Source organism: Oryctolagus cuniculus, chromosome 2 (assembly GCF_964237555.1).
Source record: "Oryctolagus cuniculus chromosome 2, mOryCun1.1, whole genome shotgun sequence".
NCBI lineage: Eukaryota > Metazoa > Chordata > Mammalia > Lagomorpha > Leporidae > Oryctolagus > Oryctolagus cuniculus.
This window is the reverse complement of record NC_091433.1, coordinates 158990585-159005999: the sequence shown is the minus strand read 5'-3', so window position 1 is coordinate 159005999 and position 15415 is coordinate 158990585. Positions and strand designations below refer to the sequence as shown.

The 15415-nt window shown below is 39.6% G+C and overlaps 1 protein-coding gene across 1 annotated transcript in view; it reads left to right on the top strand.

The window, feature by feature from the left end:
* PLEKHH2 (pleckstrin homology, MyTH4 and FERM domain containing H2) overlaps nt 1–15170 on the top strand; it is a 111198-nt gene extending 96028 nt beyond the window's left edge. Inside the window, exons 26-30 of the mRNA XM_002709902.5 lie at nt 2210–2355; nt 3960–4089; nt 7525–7611; nt 11947–12084; nt 13090–15170. Coding sequence (XP_002709948.1) covers nt 2210–2355; nt 3960–4089; nt 7525–7611; nt 11947–12084; nt 13090–13275 — 687 coding nt within the window. The 3' untranslated portion in view covers nt 13276–15170. The remainder of the gene's footprint in view (nt 1–2209; nt 2356–3959; nt 4090–7524; nt 7612–11946; nt 12085–13089) is intronic.
* Nucleotides 15171–15415: the final 245 nt, after the last annotated feature.

The following is a 15415-nucleotide window of genomic DNA, read 5'->3' as shown; positions in this document are numbered from 1 at the left end:
CAGGTGTTTGGGTCCCTGCTAACCATGTGGGAGACCTGGATTGGGTTCTAGGCTCTTGGCGTTGGCCGCAGTCCAGTCCTAGCTGCTGCAGGCATTTGGAGAGTGAACCAGTAAATAGTGTTTTCAATTTTTCTATCAATAAAAGGGAAATTAAGTAACTTCTTTGATGTCTTTTCCTTAGAATAGCTTTTGTGAAGGTAAATGAAATATACTAAAGGAACCTAAGCTTTGAAGAATTATAATTTCTATTGTGGCATGTTTCATAAAATATGTTGGGAATTATCTGAGTTGATTTTCAGTTAGTCTGTGCACATTGATTGTGTTCATTCTATGCCATGTGGTTTGTCGGACACTGAGAAGGGAGATACTGAACTTGGACATACCATTAAAGACTTCCCTATGAAACAAGTTTGCCATGAGTAGTCTACAGCTTTTTTAACCATTATTTGGCCAACTGCCACATCCCTGGAGGTTAAGTCTTGATCTCAGATTTCACAGACAGCTGTGGGAGTGCTACCTCTGAGGGGAAGGATTTCAGTATATTTGAAGAGACAGTGGATGGGCTTTATTTGGTGCGAGGAAATTAAAAAGGGTAGTTGACTAGGTAGGGGATGGGTACTGACAGATACAAGGGAAAATGAAGCATGGGAACTAAATAGCAAAGCCAAGAAAAGCAGCCAAGAAACTGGATCAAAGAACCCAAGCAGTCCTAAGAATAGACTGTAAGCGCAAAGCTGGCTGAAGACTTACATAGTAACTGATCAGGTTATGAACTGGAAAAGAGGAACTCTGCGGATCAGCATCACAGTTGCCAGCTGGCTAATAGCTTACCTGGAGGCAGAGGCTGGAGATACCGGGGCCCTCTGTGAGACCATTCCAGACTTGGTAGAATCTTCCTTCTGTTTGTTGGAGAGTACAATAGGAATGACGTGAATGTTCAGAAAGACATTCACCTGAGTGTCCCCCAAAGTTTCCTCTTCCTTAAACCCTTTATGGTACCCTGTACAAGATACTTAGCTCAGTTTATCACAAATATTTGTCTGTGTCTCAGTCTCCCTTACTTGACGGCAAACTCCGTGAAAGTAGGGACTATTCTTCAACTATTTCCTTTCTCACACAATGCCTGACTTATAATGTGGACTCAGTATTATTTTGAATGAATAGATGGACAGGTGAGTTGATAGTTGGTGGGTAGGTAATTGAATGTTCTGGTAGAGGATGGTCTCTGTGTGGTTTGTTTGTAGAAATAACAGTTGAACATTCTTGGGGCCTGCGTTGTGGCGTAGCGAGGTAAGCTGTCGCCTGTAGCACTGGCATCCCATATGAGTGCCGGTTTGCGTTCCTGCTGCTCCACTTTGATCCAGCTCCCTGATGAAGGCCTAGGAAAAGCAGTGGAAGATGGCCCTGCCACCCACATGGGAGACCCAGAAGAAGCTCCTGGCTCTTGGCTTCAGCCAGGGCCAGACTGTTGTGGCCATTTGGGGAGTGAACCAGCTGATGGAAGCTCTCTCTCTGTCTCTTCCTCTCTCTGTGTAACTCTGTCTCTCAAGTAAATAAAATAAATCTTAAAAAAAAGAGTTGAACATTCTTGTATCAAAAGAGAGAGAGGATTGAAGGAACTGAAAGAGTCAATACAATAGCATTTATGGAGAAAATCTAGGAAAAAAGTAATGAGAATATAGTTATTGCATCTGTTACATTCCATAGAAACCATTAAAAAGTACAATTTTTCTGCCTTTTATTTGAAACTTCAAATTCACTTTATTATTAGCAATTAAAACGGTACCTTAAAATGAAAAATTGTCTTATGTTATAGACAATAGTAGAGTAGCGCTTTCAATTAATGCTGCTAGATAGCATCAGTGACTTAGGAAGGTTAGAGTAGAAATGGAACAGAAATATTTCTAGACTTTTTAAGAATTGGAATTCTTCTTTCTCTCTCTCTCTCTCTCCTCTCTCTCTCTCTATCTCTGTCTCTGCCTCACTGAAACTCTGCCTTTCATGTAAATAAATAAATCTTAAAAAAAGAATTACAATTTAAATGAAATTTAGATTGCATATTAGTCCTTGTGTGTGAGTTTAAACTCCATAATCACGCAGGTTTAGGTATTAGATGATTATAAAGAATGTTTAGAAAAAATAAAACTGATTTGCTTTTTAAAAACTCTCATTGGCGTTAATATTTTCTCTTTTTTGGATTTCCAATTAGGTAGAGATTGGAGATTTTGAAAGGCCTTTCTCAACTCCAGCAGGACATGTTACTAACCAGTGCAAAACAAATCAAACCCTAAAACAAGTCATAGAGAAATTTTATCCTAAAAGATATAGGGATGGCTGCTCTGAAGAACAGTTAAGGTAAGGGAATATTTGTAACTCTGTAGAGTGTGGTGTCACATTAATGTTTTTAGTAATATTTTTCTTTTCAAATTTCTAAGGTGCAAAAATTGCAATTATTTTCTCAAGATTTTTAAATACTATTGAGCACCAAGAAGTTATAAATATTCTTATTTAAGACATATCCAAAAGCTTTAGAATCTATCTTTTGAAATTTTAATGAAAATAGTCTACCTTAATTTAGGTCTACTTTTCATTTTAATCTACTTTTATTTTATTCTTGTCCAAATTAATCCAAATAATAAATGAGGGGGTAGAATTGGACAGTAATGTTTATTATAAAGTATTTACCAAAATTTTTTTATCTCATGATATTCCATTGTCCACAAATTGAAAAAAAAAAACCTCTCCTCTTACTCTAGACTTTTAATGTAGTTTTAATAAAACTCAGCTGGAGTGGGCATTTGGTCTAGTGGTTAAGCTACTGGTTCGGATGCCACTGTTCCGTAGTGCCTAGGTTCAATTCCTGGCTCTACTTTTACTCCACCAACAATGGTGTTTCAAGTTCCTGTCACTCATGTGGGAAACTGGGATTGTGGTCTAGGTAGGCTCCCAGCTTCAGCCGCGACCCAGCCCTGACTAGTTCAGGCAGCTGGGGAGTGCACCAGTGGATGGAAGCCTGCTCTCTGTGTCTCAGAGTAATTAATTAATTCAATTTTTATTAATATTTATTTATTTGTTTATTTGAAATGCAGAACAAGAGAGAGAGAGAGAGAGAGAGAGACCCACCTTCCATCTGCTGGTTCACTTCCCAATGGCTGCAACAGCCAGGTCCAGCCAAGCTGAAGCCAGCACCCAGGAACTCCATCCTGGTCTCTCCATGGGTAGCAGAGGCCTGAGTACTTGAACCATTTTGTGCTGCCTTCCAGGAAGCTGAATCTGAAGGAGAGTGGCCACCACCCCAACATGGGATGCTGTTGTCACAAGCAGCAGCTTAACCTGCTGTGCCACAACACCAGCCCCAGTTAACTCTGTTCTTTGGAGTTTCAATTCTAAAGTGCTATAAAGAAAAGCTGGTTAGTTTAAAAAAATAGAGGCAACTCCAATCTACCATGAGCTTTTCAAAACAGAAACACTAAACAACAGCCTTTTGCCATGTAGAATAATTGGTTGCCTTTGTGATTTGAAGTTTCTCCCTGCATCCGACATCTCTTCAAGCCAGGAGTGGTGGTACTTAGAATTCTGCCATTAAGGATTCATCAAGGGCTCTACTATTGTACTTTTCTTCAAAAATGAAAATAATACCTTGAGAAATTACCTTCTAAATAATTTACACTAAGGCTTGATGTCAGCTATTCAGATTGTTTAAATTTACCAGGAGGTGGGAGATGGAGGTGTAATGAATAGTCCCTAGGTCATGCTGAGAGCACTGATGGTCTGAGAATCTGGTGGAAGGAAGGCTCCAGAAAGGACAAACAGTAGTCAAGGTTGAGATGAGAGTCACATCTGGGCTACGCCTGCCCTTCAACAGTTGTGTCAGAACTGGCTCAAGGAGAATTCCATCTTGGGAGGATAATGTACTGTGTATGTTTTTGCTTTTGTTCCTTTCTTTCTTTTGTTTTTAGGCAACTTTGCCAGCGACTGTCCACTAGATGGGTGGCCCTCCGGGGACACAGTGCGGCTGACTGTGTGCGCATTTATTTGACCGTAGCCAGGAAATGGCCGTTCTTTGGTGCCAAGTTGTTTCTTGCAAAAGTAAGAATGAATGGGAGGGAGATGCAAAATAAGAACTTTGGTTTACATAATTGACCAGATTTGCCCCAAGATTTAGTGTATTTTGCTTTTTTAAAAACAAAGAGAAATTCTCAGGAATTTGAAGAAAACAGTAGAGGGACACTAGGGAAAGGGCAGGAAAGCATCTCCATCTTTTCCCCTCTGCTCACCTTTCCCCAAACCCTAAACCATTGCTTAGACTCCTTGGGCTGATCACGGGTCTGTAACCACTCGAGTCCTGCTTTCTTCTCTTCATGCACTCATTCATTTACTAACTCACTCATTTGCTCATTTTCTTAAGACTGAGTTCTGTCTGCCGTTGAGCTAAGCTTGGGGAATCCATAAACCCACAGTTTCAGATAGGTTGTACTGGTACTTGTGGGACTGCTTCACTTACTATAGTCCAGAGTTGCAGCAGATCTGTAAACGAGCCGCTGTGTGGTAAACATGGTTAAGAGTGACACAAACAGAGTGCTGCAGACACACCTGCTAAGGAGGGCCAGCTCTTTCCCAGGGGAGAAACCACACTTTCTAATTCTTCTGTGTCTGTTCCACCAGGTCACTTTTTACTCTGTCAGAGTCTTCGTGCACATCCTGTCTTGTGCTATATTTTTCTGTGTTTTATCCTCACTATGAAGTTGTATACTCCTTGAGAGTATAGACCCATTGACCCTAAAATCCTCCTCTGGTGCCCGTTATAATGCTTTGCACATAATTATTATTGCATTAAATGTTTGCTGATAGTTGTGCAGCCTTGGACAAGTTGGTGAACCTCTCTGGATCTCGGATTCCTCATCTGTTATGAACAGAGATGGACCAAATAAAATCTAACATATCTTCTAACTCTGATTCTGAGTGACCCTTTCATTAAGCAAGAAATTATTTCTGCTATAGAACTGGAAGCTGTATGCTAAGTTAACAGAAAGATGGTAAAGTTAGTATTTTTAAACATGTGTAAAATCAATGTTATATTCAGGGAGCTGACATTAACTGTAGTTGACCAAAGTACATTTTTTTTTTTCAGGTATCTATCCTTCCTGTATATCTCTCTGTATTCGCAGGAAACTGAACACACCCCTAGTTGAATACAAGTCCCAGCCAATCAAGAAAATCCAATTCCAATTCCTTTTCCTTTTATTGGTCTGTGGATACCTAGTTTGTTAATGGTGATAAGGAATAGCCTTTTTAAAGGTTTCATTAATTTAAAGAGAACAGATTTCATAGATACAAACGGAGAAGATTTTCTCATATAACTGGTGTCCTTGGATGCAGAAAACTGACTATTTTACTCTGCTCATGGCAAAAACCAGTGCAAAATGTTGTCTGTTGACTAGGGCCAGATGACATTTGTGGTATTTGTGTAATTTTGCTGGTTGACAGATTTTCTATTATTACTGCCAGGTAAATTATTCCCATCATAAGAAGTAGTATGCAAGGTTGTAGGATACTGTTTCTCCACTGACGCCAAGAAGGCTGCTCCTTTGAACTGGTCCAGAAGTATACAACTGGCATACTGGGAAGAAGCCTTGAAAAGCTTGTAGTGACTTTCTGATAACAGTCAAAATTTAATTCTCATGATAGCAGAGATTGAATGTAATTCAACTTATATAGTCAGTTTCTGTCTTTCTCTACTCTGATAATATATTCTGTGCTTGCTGACATAACATGCTATTATTAAATAATGACTATTGGGTTTCATGTTTCACAACAGGTATTTTTCTTCCTTTATAACCCGTGGAGGTCAGGAGTTACCTCCTTTGTTTGCTTAAGGTGTCCCTCTCTGTGTGTGTTAAAATGGACACAACATAAAATTTACCACTTTAGCCATCTTTTTTTTTTTTTAAGGTTTTTTTGTTGTTGTTGTTGTTGTTGTTTATTTTTTGACAGGCAGAGTGGACAGTGAGAGAGAGAGAGAGAGAGAGACAGAGAGAAAGGTCTTCCTTTTGCTGTTAGTTCACCCTCCAATGGCCGCCGCGGCCAGCGCACCGCACTGATCCGAAGGCAGGAGCCAGGTGCTTCTCCTGGTCTCCCATGGGGTGCAGGGCCCAAGCACTTGGGCCATCCTCCACTGCACTCCCTGGCACAGCAGAGAGCTGGCCTGGAAGAGGGGCAACCGGGACAGAATCCGGCGCCCCAGCCGGGACTAGAACCCGGTGTGCTGACGCCGCAAGGCGGAGGATTAGCCTATTGAGCCACGGTGCCGGCCCCCACTTTAGCCATCTTAAAGTAGCCAGCTGTGTGGCATTAAGTACATTCACATTGTTGTGCTACTGTCATCACCAGCATCTTCTGTACGCATTAAATGCTAACTCTCCATTCTTTCCTATGCTCTAGCTCCTTGCAATCATCATGCCACCCTCTGCGCCTCTGTAAATTTGACTACTCTCAGTGCCACATAGACTAGGAATCATACAATATTTGTTCTTGTGCTACTGGATTCTTTCACTTAGTATAATGGCTTCAAAGTTTATTCATGTTGTAGCAGGTGTCAAAATTACTTTCCTTTTTAAGGCTGAATATTTCATTGTATCTATGTCACATTTTGTTCATCCATTTATCTGCTCATGGGCACTTGAGTTGAATGCTTAATATTTGCCTATTCTTTGTAAACAACCCTCAGTAGATAAATTGTAACCTAGTTTGTAATTTTGGGGATTCTGATAAGTTTTACTGTATAAAGATAGTACAAGGTCCATCCTAGTTCCATTGTAGTCTTGACATTGTTTTATAAGATTTAATTAAGAGAAATATTTTTTGTTAGAATTTTAGTTGTTAACAACAAAACAATCATTATGGAATGCTCAAAGATATTCATAGGTTTTCATTGGGTTTTAGCAGTGGGAGATCTTTAATATAATTTCATTGCTTTTGCAGTAAAAATTTGGTAGAAATTATAGTATTTGTCATTACTACTGATCACATAGTTTTATATTTTCTTTTTATTCTATCTTTATACTAGACATTGAACTTCAGCTCTAATAAACTTTCAGGCAAAGTATACAATTGCAATAATCCTTTACACATCTTAAGGTTATCAATATATTTTTGTTTCATTAGGATTGTGGTCATCATAGAAACCCTGAAAGCTTTGTCGACTATTCACCTCATGAAACAAAAGCAAAATAACATATTAACATTATCATTCTCACATTGTAGAGGAGGAAATTGAGCCTGAAGAGAGACTTAGTAGCTTGTGCAATGCGCACATAACCGAATGGCAGATTTGGGTCTCCAACCCAGCTCTCCCAATATTAAACTCACTATATTTTCATTATACCACACAACCTTGTCCTTGAGAGAGATTTTTAATGATAAACTGTTGTTGTATAATGGAAAATGTTACTTGGAACGTAGACTAAAATATTTCTGTAATTTTGCTTAACATTTGTAATCGAGTGTATTTTTTACCTGTCATAGCCCATAACTCCGTCATCACTAGGAAGTACTTTCCTTTGGCTGGCTATACATGAAGATGGTTTAAGCATCTTGGAATACACCTCCATGGTAAGAGTCAACCCTAAACTTTTGTGTTGAGTCAGTTGTTTCCATTGATCGTTATATGGTAAACAGGAAGTAATGATATCTTTTTTTTTAAGATTTATTTATTTATTTTAAAGGCAGAGTCACAGAGAGAGGGAGAAGCAGAGAGAGAGAGGTCTTCCACTGGCTGGTTCACTCCCGAAGTGGCTGCAATGGCCAGAGCTGGGCTGATCATTACCAGCCCCGGTAATGATATCTCGATCTAATTTTCTCATACACATTTTTCCTAACATTACCAAATGAATAGTCATTTTACAAATACAACTGTGATTATAGCTTAATCTTTTAAAACAAGAAAAGGTGGATCATCTATTGTGTATAAGAAAAATATTGGGGTAGGCACTGTGGCGTAGAAGGTAAAGCCACTGCCTATGATACCAGCATCTCATGTGGGTGCCAGTTCATATCCTGGCTGCTCCACTTTGTGATCCAGCTCCCTGCTAATGGCCTGGGAAAAGCAGTGGAAGATGGCCCAAGTTCTTGGGCCTCTGCTACCTACATGGCAGACCCAGATGAAGTTCCTGGCTCCTGGCTTCTGACTGGCCCAGCTCCAGTCATACAGCCATCTGGGGAGTGAACCAGCAGATGGAAGATCTCTCTCTCTCTCCTTATCTCTCTGTAACTCTAACTTCCACATAAAAAACTAAATCTTTTTTTAAAAAAATTGTAATTATAGTTTTTTTTTCCTGAGATGGCTGAGACAACCATTTTTTAGGTGTTAGGAAGATTGTTTCCAATATAAAGTAACAATTATTTATTTATTTATTTGACAGGTAGAGTTATAGACAGTGAGAGAGAGAGAGACAGAGAGAAAGGTCTTCCTTCCGCTGGTTCACTCCCCAAATGGCCACTATGGCTGGCGCTGTGCCAATCCAAAGCCAGGAGCCAGGTGCTTTTTCCTGGTCTCCCATGTGGGTGCAGGGGCCCCAGCACTTGGGCCATCCTCCACTGCCCTCCCAGGCCACAGCAGAGAGCTGGACTGGAAGAGGAGCAACTGGGACTGGAACCCGGCACCCATATGGGATGCCAGTGCCATAGGCAGAGGATTAACCAAGTGAGCCATGGCGCCGACCCCTAAAGTAACAATATTTAATGTATCATTAAAATAGACTTTAGTTTCACTAAGACTTCTGTGACATAATTTCTATAATTTCCCATAATGCCACCAGTTCACTTTAACATATTTAATATCTTACCACATAATTAAAAGTACAATCAAGCTATGGTTTCTATGTGTTCATTTGTCTGAAACAGTATTTTCCAACTTATTTCATGTATGGGTTATATAGTAAAAATTTTTTATTATTATTATTATTATTAATCTGCTGGGCAGGAATTGTTAAATTCAGATGTATAATGTGCTCCTCTTATCTGTAGCTATAGACAGAGATGAGTAAAATTTTTTGGAAACAAAGCTATCCTTTGGTGTGTAGTTATTCTTTCCTCTTAGAATTGCTAAAAATACTTTTTCAAAAGACTTTATTTTTTTATTATTTTTATTTTTTGACAGACAGAGTGGACAGTGAGAGAGAGAGACAGAGAGAAAGGTCTTCCTTTGCCGTTGGTTCACCCTCCAATGGCCACCGCAGCCAGCGTGCTGCAGCTGGTGCACCGCGCTGATCCGAAGCCAGGAGCCAGGTGCTTCTCCTGGTCTCCCATGCGGGTGCAGGGCCCAAGCACTTGGGCCATCCTCCACTGCACTCCCGGGCCACAGCAGAGAGCTTGCCTGGAAGAGGGACAACCGGGACAGAATCCGGTGCCCCGACCGGGACTAGAACCTGGAATGCTGGCACCACAGGCAGAGGATTAGCCTAGTGAGCCGCGACGCCGGCCAAGACTTTATGTTTTCTAAGTAGCTTTCTTGAATAGGTAACTTGTAGATAGATTATAAAACCGATGACTTCAAGTCCTCGAGTCGCCTTAGTTAGAGACTCTTCCCCCTGGCCCCAGGAGGCGACCATGCAGGCTGGGAAGCAGACGCTGAGGCACTTGGTGCTGGAATGATCTGCTCGGTCTTCATTAGATGTACAGATTTCTTTCCTTTTAGGCTATACGTTTCTTAGTCATATCTTAAAAATTGTTTTATAGACACAGTGGGAAAAATATTTGTTGCATATATGACAAAACGTTGGTATTCTTAATATACACTGATTCTTATACAGCACCAAGAAAGTTATGAGCCTATCAGTACACAAATTAGCCAAGGCAATTCACAGGAGAAATAAAATAGTCAATAAATGTATTTGAAAATGTTAATCTCACTAGTAATTAATTAGTAAACTTAGAACAGCAAGATTAGATTTTTCTCGAGTCAGGCTGCGGTGATTTAAAAGAATGAAGTGATTCCAGGTTAGCAAGGCTGCAGTGCTGGGAAGGTAGATAGGTATAATCTTGCAGAGGAGAATTTGAAAACTTTTTCAAAAATTGCCCTAGGGTGGGCATTTGGTGCAGTGGTTAAGACTGCTTAGGAGGCCCACATCCCATACTGGAGTGCTTGGATTGTAGTCCTCACTCCACTCCTGAGTGGACTTCCTGCTGATGCACACTCTGGGAGACTGCAGTTGATAGCTTAAGCGCTTAGGTCTCTCCTCTACCACCCATGTGGGAGTCCAGGATGGAGTCCCAGCTTTTGGCTTTAGCCTATCCCAGCCCTGGCTAAAGCAGGAATTGGGGAAGGAGACCAGTGGATGAGAGATCTCTCTCTCTCTCTTTGTCTCCCTCCCTCGCTCTCTGCCAGCCTTTTTCTTTTTCTTTTTTTTTTTTCCTTAAGATTTTTATTTATTTATTTATTTGAAAGAGTTACATAAAAGGAGAGGCAGAGAGAGAGAGTGAGAGGTCTTCCATCCACTGGTTTACTCCCCATTTGGCTGCAATGGCTAGAGCTGTGCTGATCTGAAGCCAGAAGCCAGGAGCTTCTTCTAGGTCTCCTGCGCGGGTGCAGGGGCCCAGGGACTTGGGCCATCTTCCACTGCTTTCCCAGGCCATAGCAGAGAGCTGGATCAGAAGTGGAGCAGCTGGGACTCGAACTGGTGCCCATATGGGATGCCGCACTGCAGGCAGCAACTCCACCCACTGCACCACAGGGCTGGCCCCAATCTGCCTGCCTTTCAAGTAATTTTTTTTTAATTTTAAGTACTTAATAATCGTCCTTATTCTTTGAACTAGCAATTCCTGTTGTTTGATTTTATAACCAAAACAATAATTAGGTATACGCCTTATGAAATATCTCTAGAAGCAATCACTGGAGTATTGCTAAAGTTAGTGAAAAATAAAAAATGATTTAAATATACTGTAATAGGAGATTGACTAAATAAGGAATTGCCTATAAAATAATTTAAAATGATATTATACAAGTACTTTAGTAAAAGATGAAAGATTTATATGATCTGAAGAGAAACCAGAGAATATACAAGTACTTTATTTTATTTTATTTTTTTGACAGGCAGTTAGACAGTGAGAGAGAGAGACAGAGAGAAAGGTCTTCCTTCTGTTGGTTCACCCCCAAAGTGGCTGCTATGGCCAGTGCACTGCGTCAATCCGAAGCCAGAAGCCAGGAGCCAGGTGCTTCCTCCTGGTCTCCCATGCGGGTGCAGGGCCCAAGGACCTGGGCCATCCTCCACTGCACTCCTGGGCCACAGCAGAGCTGGACTGGAAGAGGAGCAAGCAGGACAGAATCCGGCGCCCCAAACGGGACTAGAACCCGGGTGCTGGCGCCGCAGGTGGAGGATTAGCCTAGTGAGCCTTGGCCAAGTACTTTAGTTGTCATGGAAAGATGTCCACATTATGCTGTTAAGTTTAAAAAAAAAAAAAAAGGAGAAGGTGAAACAGTGTGCATGATACTGTAATTATATACATCATAATTAATCTCTCAGAGTGAAACAAAACAGATTTGCTAATAGTTAACCATTTTGACCATAAAAAGTGTCATTTTCATATGATTCAACCTAATGCATTTAAGAGAGATTTCTAAAATGGCATATCAAAAAATATTAACTGTTATTTGCTCCTGGATAGTGGAATATAAGTACTTTGTAGTTTCTTCTATTTTCTAATTTTTGTGGCAGTGAGTTATATTTGCTTCAGAATCAAAATGTACTTTAATTGTGAAGGTAGAGAATGCCTAAATAAAATTTGTAACACTACTATCTATTTGAATCATAGATTTCATTTTAGAAAATAATTTTTGTGTTATACCACAATTAATATCAGCATTTTAATGGAATATATGTTATTAACAGTTTCCTGTTTTCTTTGAAAATAAAGGGTATATAACATATTTACTTTTTCTTCTCTTTGAAGAGGTTAATAGTCAGCTATGTGTACAAGAGTCTAATGACCTTTGGAGGCTATCAGGATGATTTCATGGTAGTCATCAACAATACGCATTCAAAGGACAAACCAACAGAGAAGTTACTTTTTTCCATGGCAAAGCCCAAGGTGAGTGGAAGCCTTTGTGCCAAATGTTTTATGCTAAATTTTTCTCATTGAAACATTTATGGAGCAAAGACTATGCTCCAGGTGGGAGAAAGACAGTATTTGATATATAATCAAACACCCATGAACGTGAACACTGGCTTACCTCATCTTTCGAAGCCTTGATTTCTTCAACTAAGAATGTGATACCACCTATTTTTTTTTTGTCTTAAGAGTTCAGTGAAGGACGTTTGTAAAGTATTTAGCATGGTGCCTGGCATACAGAAGGTTAAAAACAAATGGTCATGGTGTAAGTTAGATTGTCAGGTACTTTATACAAATTAACTTATTTATCTGGGGTTATTCACTTTATGGACTCACTACAGGAAGTAGCAGGATTTTATAATTAAAGCATACCAGTTCTTTTACTATCTTTAATAAACTATATAGTTGTAATGTCTGTAAGTAAAGACAATAAATAAAAAGGTGACATTCTAATATGTGATTATAAGTTTAGCATAAAGAATGGAAAATCAATTTTCCTAAAACTTTAAACTGTTTTAAAATTGTCAACTAAAAGAGACTATACTTCTTCAGAATCTGAAGCTTTTTTGAAAAAATGGCAGACAGCTTTCTTAATGAAGTCTGGACTTAAGTAAAGACCATCAGCCACTAATGCAGATCATGGCACATTTAGTACTTTAGCTTAAATAAAGAGTGGAAATGATATGCTGAATTGCTTACACATGGCTTTGATATCATTGATAGAGTTTTGCCAATGACTGTCACATTTCCTAGTGTTGCCACTAAATTTCTATATTTTTGAGTTCCCCTCTACGGGCTTATGGAGAACGTGTTGGTGCTGTGATGGGGTGGCACGTGTAGCACTTTGCTGTCTGGGATAAAGAGAAATGAGTGCTGGGAACCCCGGGCACTTGCAAGGCAGGCTCGCCCATGGCCAACCCTTCACTGTCTTTCTGAAGTGATGAGAACTTCTCAGGAGCATAACGATTGTTTTTCTTGTTTTAGATTCTTGAAATCACTCTTTTGATTGCCAGTTATATAAACAACTTTCATCAGCAAAAGGCAGCATTCCACCACCTCTCTGCTCCAGCTCTCCTCTCAGCCCGGACTGGGGGACCGCAAGCCAGGGCCATGGGAAGCCAGCCGCCTCTGACAAGCAGTAGACCAACCAAAGGCCCCACCTTGCTCTGAAAGCGAAGATCCGGAATGTTCTCCTCTCGTGCACTGTGTGGTGGCTGTGTCGGCTGCACACTAGGACAGCATGGTGCCCCGTCCTGGTATTCCTGACTATAACAGTATTGGGGGTTACTCACTTTTATTTGATTCTTAAATATGCAAATGAGTACTAGGCATGAAACAAACGTAAGATTTGCCAACATGGTAATTTTCTTAGAGCAAATGGGTTACAGTACATCTGTCCTTCTCCCTTCGACCTCCCATCAGAAGTGTTGTGCACTACGGTTGTTCTTTCTTTTCTTTTGAATGTTCGGTAAATCTTCAGAAAGGAAGATACAAAACTCCAACTTGATAAACTAGTTGACTGGAAATGCTGACTGCCAAAAATTAAGTACTGTAATTAAATGTGCTTTTACTGAGTAGTATGGAGTTTGGAAAAAGTGGCATACGCAGCGTAAGAAACAGCTGCAGGGTGGTGTGCAGGGGTAAATTTCTAGAGCAAGTGCAATAAATATTTTGGCTCCGTGAATTATTATGTGAGAAAACAGGAGTTAGGTAACCAGAACCTCCTATGTGGTATTAAAAGTATCCCCTGTCACCTTTGCAGATCACTGGGGTGTAAATTTTAAAATGAGGCAGCGATTCCTGACGTTTCTTGGCTGTCAGCGTAGCCCATGCGCTCTGGAATATTGCCCACTTTCATTGCATTTGCCACTGGGTCATTTTGACCTTGCTGTGTGAAATCCTATCTTTGAAAACAAAGATAATCCCTAAAGCCTTGCCATTCATACCATCCTTCCTAATTATAGCTTGAAGATACATTTCCAAAAGTATTTTTAAAGCTAAAATAATTCTTTTGTCCAAAAAGAATTTTTTACTGCCAAGGAGGTAAAATTTTAGTTGAGAGAACCTTGAAAAGTATTACTTTACTGAGTTTTATAAGTGGTCTGTGTATCCTAGGATGTGTCAAAACCGCGTCATTAGTATTCCTACTAAACATGAAACTGTGATAAGACATGAAAATTATATCATAAAAATGTTTAATTTTAATAGCAATCATGAATACACTTAATTTTATTTATGTGTAGAATATTTGTATTTATTTTTGAATATATATTTATCACTTTGTGTGTCTTTTTTTTAAAACCAACCTGAGAAAAGTGTTAGCTGCTGAGTGACTGTGTCGGCAGAGCCTTCCTGCTTCTCTCTCTGCCTTCTCCCTGCGGCAGTGTACTGTTCTCACATGAAGCCTTTTTAACCGTTCCGTCCTGTTTGAGTATCCTTAGAAGGGACAGAGCCAAGAAATACATTGCATAAGTAATATTGTGCTTTATTGGTAATAATTAAAAGAGGATTTTAAAGAGCTCCATAAAATACACGTCTATTGCCCATTTCCCCTACATGTTTTGAGCCATAACCGCTCACTGAGTAAGCAAATTAGTTTTTGAGAATAAACCATTTAGCAATTTGGGAAAACTCTCAGCAGCTTTTTGCCTAGCATACAGTACAGTTTCTAAATTCCCTGAAAAGCATTTAATCACCCATGGTTGGTGAGCCAGAGGCTTGGCAGAGCTGTGACATATGTGTGAGGATTTCCTTCGCCAGCAATAGTTCATTCACTATTTGGTAAGCCCCCACCCCCACCCCCAACCTTCTAATTTAAACAAGTACTGAGGCTTAAACTGTAGTGCCATAGACTTGGCATTTATTTTTGATAGAGCAGAGATAAAATATTTTGATGGAAAGAAATCAATTTTCTGTAACTGATGATGTGAAAATTTTATTTTAAAATATTCAAAGTATGTTATTATGATTGGTTACAAGAGAATAATGTTAACATGTTTAATTGTCATATTTGTCTCCTATCATTTTCTTTCCTTTCAATCATAATAAATGATTTACAAAACCCATTTTGAGCGTTTTCTTTTGAATAATCTTCAAGAAACACGTAATGTCTTCATTGTCAAAGCTGAGGTGTATGACTAGGGAGAATGGTGGTTATTACCTCCTTCAAGGCATTCATGCTTTGTCTTCAGTGTTACTTTGTTTTATCTGCATAAAAGAAAGCTATTTTGACAAATTGTAACTTTAATACATATCTATGTATATATAGATATATAATATGTAAATACATAGATAGAAATTCTGGTTCTCT